General features: G+C 41.6%; 1 protein-coding gene, 1 long non-coding RNA gene and 2 other non-coding genes across 5 annotated transcripts; 1 reads left to right on the top strand and 3 right to left on the bottom strand.

The window, feature by feature from the left end:
* Positions 1–447: 447 nt before the first annotated feature.
* Positions 448–17,055, top strand: LOC119122570 (sodium-coupled neutral amino acid transporter 3-like). 2 transcript variants are annotated; one of them, XM_037250928.1, is made up of 16 exons: positions 448–544; positions 6,560–6,782; positions 7,506–7,599; positions 7,684–7,799; positions 9,169–9,242; positions 9,353–9,445; positions 9,554–9,635; positions 10,954–11,036; positions 11,834–11,892; positions 12,210–12,353; positions 12,753–12,832; positions 13,070–13,170; positions 13,779–13,903; positions 14,072–14,216; positions 14,280–14,383; positions 14,599–14,709. In XM_037250928.1, the coding sequence occupies exons 2-16, from the start codon at positions 6,646–6,648 to the stop codon at positions 14,701–14,703; spliced, it is 1,542 nt and encodes a 513-aa protein (XP_037106823.1). In that variant the 5' UTR covers positions 448–544; positions 6,560–6,645; the 3' UTR covers positions 14,704–14,709. The 2 variants fall into 2 exon arrangements, with proteins under 2 accessions (XP_037106823.1, XP_037106824.1); XM_037250929.1 differs by lacking the exon at positions 448–544 and adding an exon at positions 662–940 and having other exon boundaries at positions 14,599–17,055.
* LOC119122572 lies at positions 1,324–4,213 on the bottom strand. The gene is made up of 2 exons (XR_005097913.1): positions 4,158–4,213; positions 1,324–2,193 (listed from the first exon to the last, which is right to left on the bottom strand). It is a non-coding gene; the product is annotated as an uncharacterized LOC119122572 (long non-coding RNA).
* On the bottom strand, positions 8,567–8,638 carry trnae-uuc. Its single transcript has one exon. It is a non-coding gene; the product is annotated as a tRNA-Glu (tRNA).
* Positions 11,125–11,196, bottom strand: trnae-uuc. Its single transcript has one exon. It is a non-coding gene; the product is annotated as a tRNA-Glu (tRNA).
* Positions 17,056–17,944: the final 889 nt, after the last annotated feature.

The raw sequence follows: 17,944 nt of genomic DNA, 5'->3' as shown, positions 1-17,944 counted from the left end.
CATGGAACGCCATCTTTGCCGTGTCTGGGGAAAATTACATAACCACAGCGTGGCGCTTCACTTGTTGCCCTGGACCATGGTGACAAATGGCTTGTCTCTGCCACATGATGAATGTGCGGAACATAAATTCACGTGGATCAAATTATGTGCATGTCTTCCTTTGTGAGCTGAGAGAGGATAAGGGGGAAAAAAAATCATCCCCTTCGAGCAACGTGTGCAGATGACCTAGAAATTGAGTCCACACACCCACACATAGGATAGGATGTGTGCATATGACATCCATCCGCCGTATACGTTCTTGATTGCGTATCAAGTGACGTAAAGACATTGCAATTGGACAGGTTCGTCCGGCAGGTCCACGTGAGTTATATTTTTGGACGCTGCTGGAGGAGAGGTGTAAAATACTAAGGAAAAAAAAGATATATGCATGTGACGTACACGCGCTCATTCACGGCTCCATCATCTCACTGCGCATGCGCGAGCAAACAGGCGGTAAATCCACCGCGATAAATTCCCAAACACAATTTATCATCACGGCAAAAGGGTGAGTGTATGTTTTTTTAATGCTTTGACCTTTCCGCCCACACATCATTAATCAAACAGTATGTCATTCGCCTAACGATTAGAAGAGGATAGAACACGCAGGTGGGGGTGGAGGAGTGGGGGGGTCGCTCCATCAACATTCCCAACAATCATCTTTGATTGGAGTCGACGCCGTGCGTGCGATAGGCGGACCTAAACAAAAAAAAAAAAACTCTTCACGTCCCACCTCGGAGGAGATTAGCGGCCACAATAGATCTAAAAGGGAGGCAAAACGCATGACATTCTCGCAGAGGGGGACGGTGACGGACTGAGCTGAAAGCAGGCAAGAAGACACGCGAATGAGCGCTCCATCTCGCGCGGAGCTATTCCAGAGTTGGACGACACTTTGACTTCTCCGGTAAGGCTGTCGATGAATGTATTCGAAATGAAAACGTCCACGTGACATTGGAAGAATGCATTTTCTTAAAAAAAAATCTGAATGTACAGGAGTAATGTTTAGGTCTTGACGACACATTTTTAAAGGCATTTTCTTGATTTCTTGTTTCAGCAAATTTAGCCTGAAGGGTGACTCCATCAAGAATGATTGTAATTACGATTGTATTATTGTAGTAATTATTCAGCCTTGATTGAATCAAGGTTTTACTTGGAGAAAAATCTTGTCACACGACAAAACATAAACGTCCCTAAAAATATAGTTGTCCCTTGAGATAGAAATGACAAGCAAAAATTTTACCCGAGTGACTCAACTCATCAATCAAAAAATAGTCTCAGACTATTTAATTCCACTCCCAGTTGATATTTACAGTCACACTAATTAAAAATAGATGATTACATATTTGATCTTTAAAACTTGCGCAGATTATGCAATTTGATGCTTTAAAACAGACAAATTGAACTTATCTGTGTATTTCCCTATACCAAGAAAGCTCTTTTGTGCCTAATAGTGAAGTAGATGTGTATTTATTTTTACTGCAAGGTCATAGAATCTTATACAGTGGTTGGCAGCACTGTTGTGGGTGGCTCGGTGCACCTGCAGCAGACAAAGTCCTCCACTCGTGTATGATGAGTCAGATGAAGGGCTTGAGGGCAACAGGTGGCTACTGGAGGTGACAAGCTGAGCCAGAGCTCACGACTGGTCCATTTTCGGGAATGCAGTATTTCCCATCAGCTGGTATCAAGCGTGCCATAATTTGGACCCAACAAAATTTTGTGTCGTTTTGCTCAATTGTTTTCACATTTATTAGACTTAGCGTCATCAAACACGCATAACCATTCTGTCCAGCAAATAACAGTAGAGTGACTCCTCATCAGTCTTTGTGACTTCCATGTGGCAATCAGCAGTGTAACACTGTGCCAAGTTGTACTTCCAGCTGGATGAATCCATTTGCCCCCACCATGCGCCCTTTCTTCTGCTCGCATCCCGTGCAATGATGGAGGAAAGATGCCAACTGAGGGTGGCACTTTGTTTTTGGGGGCACATGACTGAGCGGGGAAAGCTATGGTATTATACAACAGTTGGCAGGTTTCAAGCTTTCTTATTGTTCCGACCACTTTCCTCTGCTGTTGTGTCACTGGTCCCCTTTGTATTCGCCGACTGGACATGCCGCCTTTGTCTCCGCAGAGCAAAACGAACCTCACTCGGATGACAATCTGGGGTGGTCGGGAGAACAAAGTCTTTTTGTTGTTTGGTGGCTCTTAGGAGAAGTAGAAGTCATGTATTCTACGGCAGTGTTTTTCAACCTTTATGGATCCGAGGCACATGTTTTATATTTGAGCAAGCTCAAGGCATACCGCCAAAAGTACACCTGCTGAAAAAAATATTTTGTGGCTTTTGTGTTGTTTTTGTTCTGTTGTTATTTGCTACGCTCAGAATTTAACTTAATCTGATGACAAGTCACAGTGGAAGAAGCTATGGCTAATTAATACAGCTTTTTATTGTTTGTACATTTTTAGTAATAATCATAAATTGAAAAAACAATAATATCTTGTCAAAGATTCCGAAAATTCTGCCTAAATGATTAAAAAAAAAAACATTCCAATTGGACCAGAAAATTGGATGTCAGTACTCGGGATTTGAATCTCTGGTTTAGTTACCCTCAAAGCAACCTCTGAGCTAAACCTCCACATGGCGTGTTGCTGAGCATCATCAACAAATAGGCACAGACAATAAATAACAAGGGTACAATTTTCAGAGTTTACGTATGCCACAGTGTGTTTACTACTTTCATTTCAGGCAGCAGCCATGTTCATCGGCACATGCAGCAGCACTTCAACGCTGCTTTGTGACATGTCGTTGGGTTAGAGGCGAGAGCGAGGTTATTCACTCCTCTGGAGCTATTTTTAAACACAAACAAGAATGTATGGAACAGCCTGAGCGGGTTCATCCTAACATCCCTCGAGATGCTTCCGAATCCCATCATCCAGACCAGCTTTTTGATTTGCAATAAAATATTCCCCTGATAGATCTATTAGCTGACCATCAGTAAAATGGTGACCATTTTATAATCCCTTAATCTGCTGAAAATCTCTTTCTGATCATAAGCGGGAAGGGCGGGTGAGGAATTTGCATTAGAAATTTAAGTGAGTCATATTTGTAGTATTTCCTCCCCCATCTTTTGAATTTACAAATCATTGACCGTCGATGATGCATTTTACTGGATTACATTTTCCCATTATCCACCGAGACCCAATTAAGTAAAATTAAATAAAATCTGGTGAGAACGTCACCAAGTTGAACGCATTCGTGACTTACAGTACCAAGTTGCACATTTGATCTCTCTCTGAGGAGAAAAACAAACGCGCGCATGCATATGAATGACGGAGGATGAATCACAGTGCACAGTCAGCCTGTTCAGGTATCACTTTAGGAATAACAATCAACAAAACTGCTCCGGAGCTGACGTCTCCCAGGACAAAGGCTTGCGTCAGAGCAGGGCAAATCAAGGCTCAAATTGAGGTGCTGATTTGGAGGAGGTCTCAAATAAACATAGCCTTTTTTACTACTCAAACAAAAACCACCACAATGCGTCATTTGATAAAACAACTCTGGATCATCAGATGTGTTTCAATGAATTATTACTACTTTTTTGCCTTCCAGTTCATGTTTTTAGGAACGTTGTTCAACGGTTATATTCTGGGTCTCCTAGTGCGGCAAAATCCGACAGTTGACAAAGATTTAGCGTCATGCTGTCAGTCTGTGTTCTGCAGAGCTCTATGACGCATTAGGAAAAGAAAAACACCAGAGAGATAGAAAAAGTGCCCGAGCGAGAGAAGGAAGGAATTAATTATCTTGGTAACAAGTTTCTGCAGATGTGCACATTTTTAAATTTCAAATTTGCTGCAGGAGTGATTTGAATCGTGTACACGCAGTAGAACTGCAAAGAAGTGACTTCTCTCATATTCTTTAGTATATTTTTAGGATTAGGATGTTATATCTCGGGAACCAATTTATGAGGTTTTCCATTCTACTAATTTTGTTGTTGTTGTTTTTACTTGCGAACTTAAGATATAAGCGCTGTATGGTGACAACTAACTTCAAAGTAAGCAGAAGTTTGTCAGGTGGCATGAAAAATATTTCAAGTTACAGTGTCACTAAAAGTATGAGCGATTCTTACCCATATAGCTCTGTATGCCTTTATTATACTGCCCCTAGTGGCCAAGTCGGTCATACCTGTTGGGACAACACAATGAGTTGAATTGAGGCATTAAATTGTAATGCAAGAACGATTTAATTCTTTACATTCAATTGAATGATGTCATTACAAGCGCAGTCATGGAACAAAATTCTTGAAGGCACCGCTGTGTTCAGTGTGCCTTTATTTTCCTCGGTCAAAAGCTATAGGGTGGCGTCATTACGTAGCTCTAATTATCTTGACTATAACCATGTTCCATCAAGCGATACATTTCGGTTCAGTACACCACACCCTAATGTGTTTAGTGTTTCCACCACAGGTATCCACACGGGATGCTGATAGCTGCATGAGCTCCTCAAATAGCATGACATCATAGCACCACCGATTTCAACAAAAAAATGAAGGCCTGCTCTGAAGTTGAACCCTTCCAATAATTATAATAAAAATCTCTAGCTCTTAATGATTAACGCAATAACGACAGTTTTGTTTTGCTTTTGTTATTGGGTCACATGATTCACGACCATGCCACTCATTCCAACGGAGTAGTCAGGTTTTGTTTAGTAAGTGATAGAATTGCAAAGCCTCTGCTGCCTTGATTGCAGGAGCGATGACTCTCACCAATCAGCTCTGCTGTTTGAAGCCGTGCTGCTTGAGGCCATTGAGGTGGCACTCCTGTCGCCGGACAGCCTATCGTCCATTGTCCTCGAATGGCTTCCCCTTACTCTCCTTGAGATTTGTGCACCCTGTGAGTGGCAGCTCCGTTCTGTGCAGCGATTTGTCCAATGTGAGAGAGAGGCCATCGCTGCCGTCAGCACTTCTACCACAGCTTCACACGAATAAAAGACTGTGGCATTTTATGAATCCAAGGTGGCATCTTTTCAATTCGAGTTTTTTTTCGTTGTCATCCTCTCAAGTGGTCCAACAAACTACAGCCAAGGGGGCCCCGGCAGTATAATGATGCCCTGGCACAATAGTACCACTGTTACCCAACCTGTTCCCAGGAAACGGCACAACATGCGCCATTGTGCACTGTGCTTTGCTTGCCCGACCACGTTGCCCGGGCTTAGGCGCAGACACGGAGAGGCCCGGCCAAGCTCACGGCAACGTGCTCACCGAGACGCGGGAATGACGGATGACGTCTAGGTGTATTCACCTCTCGCTGTGCTTGACGTGCTAATATTACAAAAAGCTACATTAGAGGGAAGGCTGCTGGAGCGGAAGAAACCCCGGAGGGGGGCTAGCAAAGACCGCTGAGTGGTTGCCAGGAATGGTGCGACAGAAAACCCTTCTACATTGTTGCTATGTCGAACGCTCCTCAATAAACAAGGGGACCGAGGGAGACGTGTCAGACGGCTGAAACCGGTTGGTAGCTGGTCCGAGCTGGTTTCCCTCTTTTTATCTGCGTGGCATTTGTGTGTGTGTGTGGCACCCAGCGTGATCTCCCCTCAAGCCTTCAGAGGTGCTTTTGCAACACAGCAAAAAGGACCTTTCAGTACCAGCCAGCTGGAGGGGTGGCGGGGAGGGGGGCTTTTGGTCAGCACCGTCCAGGAGAACCATGTCACGGGCGCCTTTCTGAGCCAGCAGGTCATCTAAGAAAGCACTGCATGACTCCCAGGAAATAGCCAAGTGTGTCACACTTAAATTCAAGTCGCTCCTTCCGCTGAGCCTCCACCTGTCAGTTGATATGTCAATTATGCTTGGAATTTGTCAGAACATCTACTCAATACCTCACACACTATTTTTTTCAGATATTGGGTCACACTGCTTTGTAATCTTTTTTTCCATCAAACCTTCATTTCTGAGTCATCTCATATTGTATCCATGGTTTTTGTTGACCCCCAATGAAATTAGAAATCATTCGACTCAATTTGACAAATTGCTTTTAAAACTGAGTAGAATCGTTTTCTATTAACTCTGCCCTGTTGGACATTTTCATTGGCAGAAGAGACCAACGGTTTTTGATAATAATTTGTCGGGGAATGTAATTGTGTGTATGAATGTCATGTTAATATTTAATTGTGCAGTTACCCTGTAGAAGTCACAAAGACTGCAGCTTAGGAGGAAAAAAATAAAACGGCTTAATTTCTGTCAGCCATAGCGTGATAACGTGATACGGTGTGATAAAGCCACAGAGCTTGCATTCTTCTTGTAATCTGATTTATAATTTTTATTTAGACCACAAGGTTGTTGTTCTTTTTAAGTTAGAAGCTCTAATTGAAATAGATTGTGTAAGTAAACCGTTTCTTTGCTATTTTTACCATAATCCTATCTTATAAAACCAAAACATATATGTATAACAAATCTGACGCAGTTTAATTTCACAATTCTCATAGATTATATTTTTAACTTGATGATTAATAAAGTTAATCTTTTCCCATCTGCAGATCTCTGGTCAAAGGTAAGCAGCATATTCCGCTAGCAGGAGGCCACACCTGAAGCCCCTTGCGTAACCAAAGGCAGCAAAGAAGCCATGAGTGAAGATAAGCCTGCAGAGAGCGCGGAGACGGCCCCCGCTGAGATGAATGCCATTCCTAATGGGAAAGGTCACGATGCGGTCGATGAGACCACTGCATCGCCGGCTACCTCACCTGTGGATGATGGCCCAACGTAAGTATACAAACACTGAAATTAGCGACGGAAGACTTTAAATGAATATTTGCCCGATTTGTAGAATCAAACATTCATCACTGTCGAGATAATGTGGGCCCACTGGTAGTGATGTCATCATCCCAACAGGCTAGTTACTATAGTAACTGTCCCATAACTGCAGGGTTTAGGGCACGATCCTCCAAACAGTGAATGTAACGTAAGTGGCTTCAAGCAAGACAGCGACTTCCTCCCGATTGAAAAATAGTTAGCGCTGTATAATTGCCTGAGCTAAAAGCTCAATTATATCGTCCCTGTTGTCCGGCAGTCATTTTCCAGCATGTAATGGCTGTCCCTCCTTTGCTCATAAACAATCCTGTCATCATATTGTTATTGTATTATGAGCCGGTATCATTTTCTAATTGCGCACTCGTTGGCTGATGGATGTCCTCTCGACAATGCTTATAGGGAAACAGTGCCCAGAATGTTACTGTACTGCAGAGGTGGACCTACGTTTGATAAATTAACTGTACTGTTCGACAAATATATACTTTGTTCTGTTTTCATGATGAGCCCTTTGAGACTGGCTTGTGATTTAGGGCTATATAAATAACTTGACTTGACTTGACTTGACTTGACTTGACTTGATGACTGACTCTAATGAGGACATGTGATATTGACTGAACAACCAGTTTTTCTTCATCTAACATCTCATGGTTTGTATTTTTTTCTTCTCCACTGAAGCCCAAACAGAACTGAGAATACAGAAGCCAATCAGGCAGAAGGACAAGAGATCACGTCAGCCGGCGACAACAGCAAAACGACGCGATTTACTGATGTAAGGTCGTGTGACTCTCAATGTGAAATGTATAAGACATGCTCTGGAGTAGTAACCTAGTCTTCATTTCTATTTTGGTGATAGTTTGAGGGGAAAACATCATTCGGGATGTCCGTCTTCAACTTGGGCAATGCAATCATGGGCAGCGGAATCCTCGGACTGGCATACGCAATGGCCAACACAGGAGTCGTTCTCTTTTTGTAAGTTTATTATGTAATAGATTTTGTGATGTTTTCCAAGGCAGTCATATCTTGAGGATTTTACCCTCGTGTTACACAAAGCTTCTTATATTGAGCTGACTTGTGTGGTCTCAAGTTTTTCACTTTTTGAACTGGCTGAACCCAGTGTGTTTTTTTGACTTTTGGCCTGTGGTTCACATTTTATGCTGACTTTTACGCTGCTGGCATGGGCTTGAATTCTTGGGCATTGCCCCATTCACATGAATAACAACGACGGATAATAAGAAATTTATGCTCTATTGTGACTATAGTTGACTACATAGTTCAGGTCATTTAGAAAATACAGTTTTAACTAGGAACCGTTCAGCTTGTATTCTAATGAGTCAACTAAGCAAACAAACAAACATTGACTGCTTCCAAGGTTTCAGCACATCAGTAGCTCAGGCCAAGCTCGGAATGCAGTGTGGTGGAAAGCTGTGAGCAGGGGCAACAGTGACCCGAGTGTGTCACTTTGTATGATTGTCAGCAGATCTGTCCTCCCACTGCCACTCCACCGACTAAACTCCTCCACCTCAAAGCGGCCCGGCATTCTTCCACATTGACCCACGCTGAAATAACAAACTGTTAATTGTCTGAGCGTCATTGCGAGTTTGCTTAAGAAAGAATTTGGGTGGTGAAGATCCGTCCGTCTTCTGCCACTAATGGAGCATATCCTATCTGAATCTATTAGAAAGAGAGACAGAATGCAATTCACACAATCATTTTACTAGGTAGTGGATTAAAAAATCTTCCCATACCGGGAGTTGAACCCGGGCCACCTGGGTGAAAACCAGGGATCCTAACCGCTAGACCATATGGGACTCATACCGCTTCAAATGGAAAATCTCGTGCGATTTCTATAAATATAAAGTGCTCGGATCAGCGAAGAACCAGGCCGGGCTTGGATACATGAAAAAAAAAAAGATGTGCCACTTTTTACTTTTAGGCTCACTGTTCCACATTTTGAAACTGGTTCAAGATACATTAGTGAAGAGAATTTTCGCGGGTGGAGACAGAACAGCGTCGGATGGAGATTATTGTTGACTCTGGATTCTCCCTCAATCCGTCAATCAGAGTCCATCTGCTGTGTGGTTGCTTAGTGCGTCAGAGGGTAAAGGGCAGCACACTTGATCAGCTGCAGCAACAATCTAAGATAGAGGCGATCCACGGGGACTCGCCAGCCTGTTTCTACAGCACAGCTGCAGAAATAACCTACACTACATGCTTACTAAGTGCAGTGCGAAGTAAAGAAATAAATGTATGACTTGCAAGTTCTATTTTGGTTTGGTTAAAGAATGAAAAGCTATTTTTGCTGGCAATCATTCATTCATGCTGTTTTTTTTTTTTCCAGGCTTCTCCTAACGGCAGTGGCTGTCCTTTCATCATATTCCATTCATTTACTGCTCAAGTCTTCTGGTATTGTCGGTATGTAACTTTCAAATTTCTTCTTTAATAATATTCCACAAATGCAATATTAATCAAAATATGATGCCACAAAGAATATATTGATTTTTTTTTTTTACTTCCACTTTAAGGTATTCGTGCTTATGAGCAGCTTGGCTACAGAGCTTTCGGCACCCCGGGGAAGATGGCAGCAGGTATCGCCATCACGCTCCAAAACATTGGAGGTGAGCATGCGCGATTCAAATTTGTCTTTTCCTAGTGCAAAATGCAAAACTATCTTTTACGAATCAATCCTCTTCATTTGAAATCTTGTGTTTTTTTCCCTTTCACAGCAATGTCCAGTTATCTTTACATAGTCAAGTATGAGTTTCCTCTGGTCATTCAGGCCTTCCTTAAGGTGGATAAGCCAGCAGGGTGAGTCATCGATCCATGACATCAAATCGTTAATTCCCATTTTTAGTCACAAGGATAAACAGCGCCTACAGCGACCTGCATATATCAGGCGGGAAGCAATAAATTCTCATTTCTTTTCATTTACACCTGCCACTGATGTGGTACACTTCGACACATGTGCACAAAAATCCCACAGTCACTCTGGCAGCATTTTGGATAACAACAGCATCATTTTCTGGTTGAATTAGCAATGACAGGAAATACCTAATGGCGCCAGTGCGGTGACTTACTCTGTCGGGCTAACATCCGGAGTCTTCTCACTGTCATGCCAGTAGAACATGAGGCGCAGCTGGCGTGTGAACAGCTGTGATAGTACCCCCGAAGGAGAAGAGCAGCATGGCAGAACCGGGAAAGTCTCACAAAAACACGATGAGTCTCCGCGAGCGCAAATGTAAAACCATAGGATATCTCTTGCTATATGCAGGTGGCCGCGAGGACAAACAATGCTCACTTCCTTGGGGGTTGGGGTGTGATGTTACCCCTTCACCCCTTCACTCTTACCCCACTTTCACTCAGACCCCTTAACTCGTTCACTGCCATTGACGTCAATAGACGTCAAAGCTCTAGTTTATCTAGAACTGAAGTGAAAAGACAAGTAAAGAGTTTCTCAGGAGACATCCCAGTGGGTTAATTGACGTTTTGGAAAGTGGTGGAACTGATTTTCTGCCCCAAATTTTGGATTGTCCTTTGTAAGCCGAATATAAATATGTCTGGACAGTTCTAGTTAAAACCTCTTACGAACAATGTTTGTCTATTTTCTCCAGACCAATCGACATTGTGTGTGTCTACGCGTAGCTGGTAAACTGCTCGGCATGTTGATTGGCAGATGTTTTTTTTTTTTATACATCTGACCCTTTATACAAGGCGGAAGGGTTGTGTGTGTGTGTGGTAATCAGGGAAAGATTGAATCTCTGGACCAGATGGCCAGAGGGCATGATGACAACAGGCTAGATGAGCCTCTACATTTTTTTTTTTACATTGTGTGTGAGTGCTAGACGGGCTACAAAGAGGGGGTGCGCTTCCATGCAATTTCCCCACTTGATACGAGAAACAAAGTGAATCACCCCGACTAAAAATAGCTTTGTTTTGGCAGTAGCGTGGCAAATTGTGTCACGGTCATGCTTTGCAAAACTTCTCCCCTTGAGTCAAAATCCTGTTTCATACAGTCACACGTAATAATGTTTATCTGTATTAAGAATTCAGTTAGTCCCACCTTAATTATTGTCATAATTTTTCCATGTGTTTGTAACCAGCCGTTTGTTTTCCTGCCTCCCTGCAGTGAATGGTACTTGAACGGCAACTATCTTGTGATGATTGTATCCATCGCTGTGATTTTGCCACTGGCGCTTATGAAGCAACTTGGTGAGTAAATGAATTGCTAGGTAACCTAAACTTTATTAGTATATACTAATAAGGTGAGATATGTCAATTCTGAGGTCGCAGTAAAACATTCCCATACCGGGAGTTGAACCCGGGCCACCTGGGTGAAAACCAGGGATCCTAACCGCTAGACCATATGGGACACATACTTTTTCATATTTGGATTAGACAAGTGCTACTGTTTATACATACGTACATTATAGACTGCAATGTTTCCTGAAAACAGTCAGGCACACACTTCACAACACTGATCTGCCTTGGCCAACTTTACATCATCCAACTGCCGATGTCTTGTGACAGTTCCATATCATTTCGATCCTCTGCATGGACTCCAGTGAGTCTATTTCAGCTTCCACAATGTCAAAGACTGTGTGACTCTCTTGCTGAATGAAGTCAGCCGCTTCCATTAGGAAAACAAATTGGCTGTGTTCACTCCCAGTATGGCGCAAACGCCCCTTTCTATGAAAAAACCAAAGTACCACTTTATTCATGTATTCATGTCTGTACAAAGGCAAAGTGTCTGACTATTATGGAGTGCAAAGTGGTGCAGTTAGTCAATAATGAGCTCCTACTACCATGAAATCATTAGAGAATCTAATATTAGAGTCTCTCCACTGTCAGGCGGCGAGGGAACATATATTTTCAGTGGAACTTCTCAAGTCTACATTCAATGACACTAGTCAGAAACTGTACAAATTTTGGGGTGCTCAACTTTGATGGTGGTGTCACTACATTTTTTATACATATAGTAAGGCTAACAAATTGTTTTCTTTCCCCAGGCTATTTGGGATACACCAGTGGCTTCTCCTTGAGCTGCATGGTGTTCTTCCTCATCGCGGTACGTCGAGTCGGACATTTGGCGTCTTAAGGATAAACATCAACGTAGTCATAATGGATATGCCGATAGACTGTGATCAGCTTGTAATAAGCTTGGCACTTTCATCTCACCACCAGCTTTTGTATTCTCTTTGCGTGCTGCTGTTCCAGGCTATGCTGATTGTCTGACTTTTACTGACCTACTTTTGGCTGTGCGAGCTGTAATCCATGCATTGCTCTCTCGTTCGCTCCCCTCCTCTTCCTTTTGGGCCACGTGGTATGCTCAATATGCTAACTGCATCTTTAGCGTTCATGCAAGTGTGTTTTGCACCTTCGCAGGTTATTTACAAGAAGTTCAACATCCCCTGCCCATTTGTGGACTTTACCATCAACGGCACTGCCGGCGGCCTCCTGAACATCACAGATCCCGGTGGAGCGGACGACCCTGCTTGCATTCCCAAAATGGCCAACCTCAATTCCCAAGTAAGATTCAGGCTTTTGTTATCTCCAGCATGCTGCCTGTGACAGATCACAGTCCAAGCATGGTCACGCTTGGCTTAAAGCACTCTGTCACGCCCTACCTGAGGCATTTATCAAGCTGGTCATGATGGACAGAGATTCAAATATAATTGTTTGCAAACAGTTTGCGCGTTGTTAGCAAACAGTTAGCAAATTGCTAGCAAAGCAGGTTAGCCAAAGCACAGCCCCGGTGCTTAGAAGCTGCCATTCAAGGCATTGTAACTCAAGGGAGTTAATCACGGAAAACAATTAGCTCTGTCAAGTGTTTTGCCCAGTAACGACCATTAAAGCACAAAACCGGTGATTAAGACGTCCGAGATGGCGCCGCTGTATCTATGGTGACCTTCTGGGGTTCATTTTCAGACTGCCTACACCATCCCCATCCTGGCGTTTGCCTTTGTGTGCCACCCTGAGGTGCTGCCCATCTACACAGAGCTACGCAAGTATGTGCTTATGATGGGAAAAAAAGCTCCAGCTTCCTTTTTTGGGAAAATAATCTGCTGCCTGGCAAACAAGAGAGCTGCAATGTCAACTTTGTGTTTGGCTGATCCCCTCACACTTTTTTTTAAATGTTTTGGCACTTCGTGAATGGCCGAGCATGTTGTTCATGTCGGTAAAACTAACACGCTATTGTTGTGTCTTTGTGTATTTGTGTGATATCACATACTTTTGTATTTCAGCCCCAACAAGAAAAAGATGCAGCATGTGGCCAACATGTCCATTGCAGTCATGTACGTCATGTATTTCCTGGCTGCTCTCTTTGGATACTTGACCTTCTATGGTGAGGAATGTTACCTCCTCCCACTGCAGAATATTCGCTCCACTTTGCTATATTCAACCATTTGGATGATTAATTTCTACTCTGGTGCCTTAAAATAAATTGTCGCACATAGATGGTGGTCTGGGTTAACGTCAATGTTGCATGACTGGAACATTGTCATAAATCAGTGCTGCAGAGGCAAAAAAAAAATACTGTCGTGTAGTAAGACTAAGGACATCATTGCCCTCTAGTGGACACAATTAAGATAATGCCTGTCAGTATTTTTTATATGCTCATGACACATGCCACAGCAAGTATTTGCCTTATCAAGAGTCTTGTAATATTTGCAGCATTAATTTAGCTATTTTAGGGAGTCGAGGAAAATGTATTTATTAATTTTATTTGCTAATTGAGTAAGTAATACAATATATCAGTAATCAATTTAGCATACATTTAACATTTTTAGTCAAATTAAATAACTACGACAATATTAAAATGAGCATGAATTGGCATTTAATTTTGCATCTCATGCATACACAATATTTTTTGTCTCAACCAAATGTTTGCCTACTTCTAAATTTTGAGTAATTTTGAAGATGTTTATGTTCTGTTCATTTTTTATCATGCAGGTGAAGTAGAAGCCGAGCTGCTTCACACCTACAGTCGCATTGACCCGTATGACACGCTGATTTTGTGTGTGCGCGTCGCTGTGCTCATTGCCGTCACACTCACAGTGCCCATTGTGCTCTTTCCCGTAAGTAAAGAAATATTGTGAAAACCATAATTGGGTGTAATTGCGTATAAATGCCACAAGAGGGCAGCAAATCACTTAAGCATGCCATAAAGCAGCACCCAGTACGGTTAGTGGTGGTTTGCTGTAGCAGCAAGTTTGTTAACCATCTGTTGTGCCTCCTGACATCAGGTACGAAGGGCCATCCAGCAGATGATGTTCCCAAACAAGACCTTCAACTGGCCACGCCACATCGCCATAGCATTCACTCTGCTCACGTTCATTAACCTGCTGGTCATCTTTGCCCCAAACATCTTGGGCATCTTTGGGATCATAGGTATGAACGCCATAGTGCCAAACTTCAAATCCATGCATAGAATAACTTTTTATGTGTTTCCAGGTGCCACATCTGCCCCTTGTCTTATTTTCATCTTTCCTGCTGTCTTCTACATTCGTATTGTTCCCAAAGAGGAGGAGCCACTGCGCTCAACTCCCAAAATCCTGGTGAGGAATGAACTATAGTTATTACATAAATAATGTTACAGTTGTGATCATAAATCTACACTACATATCCTGGCAGAACATTGAAGTCCTGCTCGAAAGTGTTGACTTGACCTCATGCTTTGGATCAATTGTTTTCATTCCTCTTGGTCAGTCTCACTATAATTTGAAGTATGTTCAAAGTTTAAAATAATAATCATTTTCTGTCTCTCATATAGGCGGCCTGCTTTGCTGGGCTCGGCTTCCTGTTCATGATAATGAGTCTGAGTTTTATCATTATTGACTGGACTTCAGGCAGCAGCAAAGCCAGCACGGGCCACTAAACGGCCTTCAGCCTCGTCCAGGAATTTAACTTTCCTTTTGGTTGAGTGAGTTTGTCTTGCTATTCTTCATGGTTTTGGCTCTTCCATAGAGAATTTGGGAGGAATGACACTGTCTCTGCACAAAACAAACTTTGTACTGTACATCCTGCCACACAACACTAGCCGGAAAAAATCTGAATTCTATTTTTTTTTTAAGGTTGAGCGGGTGTGCCTTGTCAGGGGAGATGTATATAAGATGGATAAGCAACAATGTAGGCAGCAGATTTCTTTCTACATTCATCTGTCACTGCGCTGACTATGAGCCTGTGGCACATCATGCTATCGTGATCTGATTCCCAGCGTTGCTGAGATGACAATACACACATTCCTTCAAACCTCCAAACTGTACCGAATGGAAGAAATGCTTCTACAATATATCTGCAACCTTCAGCTTCCATCCAAGCTGTTGTGTGGCACACACAAAGCACATTTTCAACAACATTCCTTCCTCTCGCAAACTGTTTTCAGTTGTGTAAAAAACACGTTTGCTTCTTCTCTATTCAAATTTAGCTCCTCTCCATTCTAAAATGAATACTACTTAAGTGGCGCCTTGAGATACAAGTTTAATTTGTCTTTTTCCCAAATGAAATGAACTAAAATGCCACATATCCCGGCCTGCCCCCGCTCGCCCACAAAAAAAAGCATTTTCTTTTTTTTTTAATGATGAGTTTTTAATAAGCAACGTACATGTTGTAGTGAATCTCAATTTTATCTGCAGTAATATTAATTTACTTTTGCCACGGTTTGGTTTGAAATGATCCATTGCAACACCAATAATATTCATTAGCTCGTCTATGGTGTTTTACTTTTTTTAGCTTTAAGCTAAGAAAACCTTATTAAGGCAAAGCTAAATGATTGTTTTGAATTCACAACTTGGATCACTCTTATCTCAAGGCATCACCGTTTTGTGTTTTTGTACATTGAAGACCTCATGAAAGTTACCTCTCAGTGTTCCTATTCCTTGATGACTTTAAAAACAATGCGCATTGTTTCACGTAGACAACAGGGTCCATTTAAGCAGTGACTAGCAACAGTTGTGTCTTCACTAAAGTGGAAGTCAAGGGGGGGGAAATTCTAAGCAATATCAAAAACTATTTTTGTTTAACGTATTGGTGGAATAAGAATTGATCGTTTTCAGCCATTTTCACAATATATTGCCCTCTGCTGGTAATAAGAATTAACATCAAAATGCCTTTGGGCACAAGATGCGAAAGTCACATGACCAAAACCTGGAAAACACCTGAGCCATGACTTCCACTTTAATATCCTATCTTGGAAATGACAAAGATGCTCTTCTGTTGGCAGTGTTGCTGTTTTGCATCAGCACTTTCTTCTCGTAGCCATTCTTAAGGACTTGGTTTGATGTGTGTGGGCGTGTCCCTTTTGTATAACACAATATATGCTGTATTAATCAACCTAATGTCAACTCCATAAAAGTAGCAAAGCGTCAATGGATGTTACTTGAATTAACATGAACTTTTCTAATGTTCCTCTACTGTCCAATTTAGTAAGGTGAAGGCAACTTAGTTGGCTGTATCGTTGCAAGTTTATCATATTTATAACATCACAACTGTGGTGACTATATGCAGTGGTGTCAACTTTATATTCACAAGTCATGTGTTGGAATCTAATCTAGTGCAAATGTGTTTATGACGTCAGCTGTGGTAACCTCTGCTGCTCGAAATCATTCGTGATCTTGTCAACCTTGTACGTATTTTAACATTTTTTTACACATTGTCAAATTTGTCCGTGCTGTGTTACACAGCAAATATTGTCCGTCTCCCTTTTGTTAGTGACTGTGTGTCTGCTTATGAGGTTTTTGTTTGTTTGTGTGCAGAGTGATTCATTTGGGGTCAGCCACTGTTTCCTCGTCATTAAAATAGGGGTGAGAAATATTCAATATTTTGGTTATCCATGCACAACAGAAAATGCCACAAAAAATATCAATATTAACTGTGATTATCTGTGTTGGTGCCTGATGAAAAAAGCCCTCTTTGAAACCTTTGTCAGTTCGCAGTGACCCACTTTGTGATGTCTTAATTAAAAGTATTAATAACATTGACATTGGCCAGCATTTATAAATAAATGTAAATACATGTAGACCCTTTATATTCGATATGCATATCTAGTTTGTATACTGTAAATAGCAGTAAAAACTTTGGTCCAATACAAAAATATATAATAATTTTCAAAGTGCTTTTAAACCTCCTGTCCTTCAATTGGTGTCTATTTTCTTGTATGTCCATATTTGAATATGTCGCTGGCAGTATCGTACTGTAAACAATGTTGCAATAAAGATAATGAACGTCCCGATTTGCGTCTATGATGATGACTTCCGATGATGATGTTACTTATTTGTGTCACGTTCAGGACATCATAAATGTGGAATACAAATATGGAATTAAAAAAAAATACAGTTTGGAAGTTGATATCATTGTTGACATGTTTAACTTAGAAACCTTTATTGGTACCACTCATGCACCTAAAAGATATAATTGAGGTTGGATTGAGAATTATAGCAACCACTTTTCTTACACTTTATGTATCCTTTATTGCATTGTGACATTGTGTACATTTTTCTTTTCTTTGAATGAAAATAAAGCTAGAATTATAGAAGACTTTCGGGTGCACATTACCCCAAACAGATTAATGCTTTAATAAAAGTATGACATTTTAAACAGTAATTTTATTATTAAATTATTATACATATATATATTTTTTTTTCATCAACGAATGACCTGGCCCATCTGGCCCAAAATCATCCCTTGAGCGCAAAAAGAAACCAAATTTGCGTTGTAGTAATTTGATGACGGAGTGGCGTTCGACTACATTTCCCATAAAGCAGCTCTCTCTCGCTCTCTCGGTTGCTCTCTCTCTTTTCTTTTTTTAGGGGTGGGGCGAAGGTAATGATGGGCGTTTTTAACGAACTGGCTCTTTTGGCTCAACTCACTAAAAAGAGTTGATTCTGTTTCGGCTCCCAAACACTTTTCAGTTTTCATACTTTCGGTTGTTAAATTTGTTGCCAAAAAGCTATAACAATGTAAAATATGAATGGATTTGGCTTTTGTCATTTCCTCTGCATAGTGCTACCAAAATGTTAAAAAAAGATCTTCAAATGAACTAACAAGAAAGTGCATGGAACTGTCGCCCCGCCCCCTTTTGCTCGGCTCCCAATCAGGAGCCGGCTCTTCTCGTTTCATAT

The sequence above is a fragment of the Syngnathus acus genome, chromosome 5 (genome assembly GCF_901709675.1).
Source record: "Syngnathus acus chromosome 5, fSynAcu1.2, whole genome shotgun sequence".
Lineage (NCBI taxonomy): Eukaryota > Metazoa > Chordata > Actinopteri > Syngnathiformes > Syngnathidae > Syngnathus > Syngnathus acus.
The sequence above is the reverse complement of the archived record's forward strand: the minus strand, read 5'-3'. Positions and strand labels throughout refer to the sequence as shown.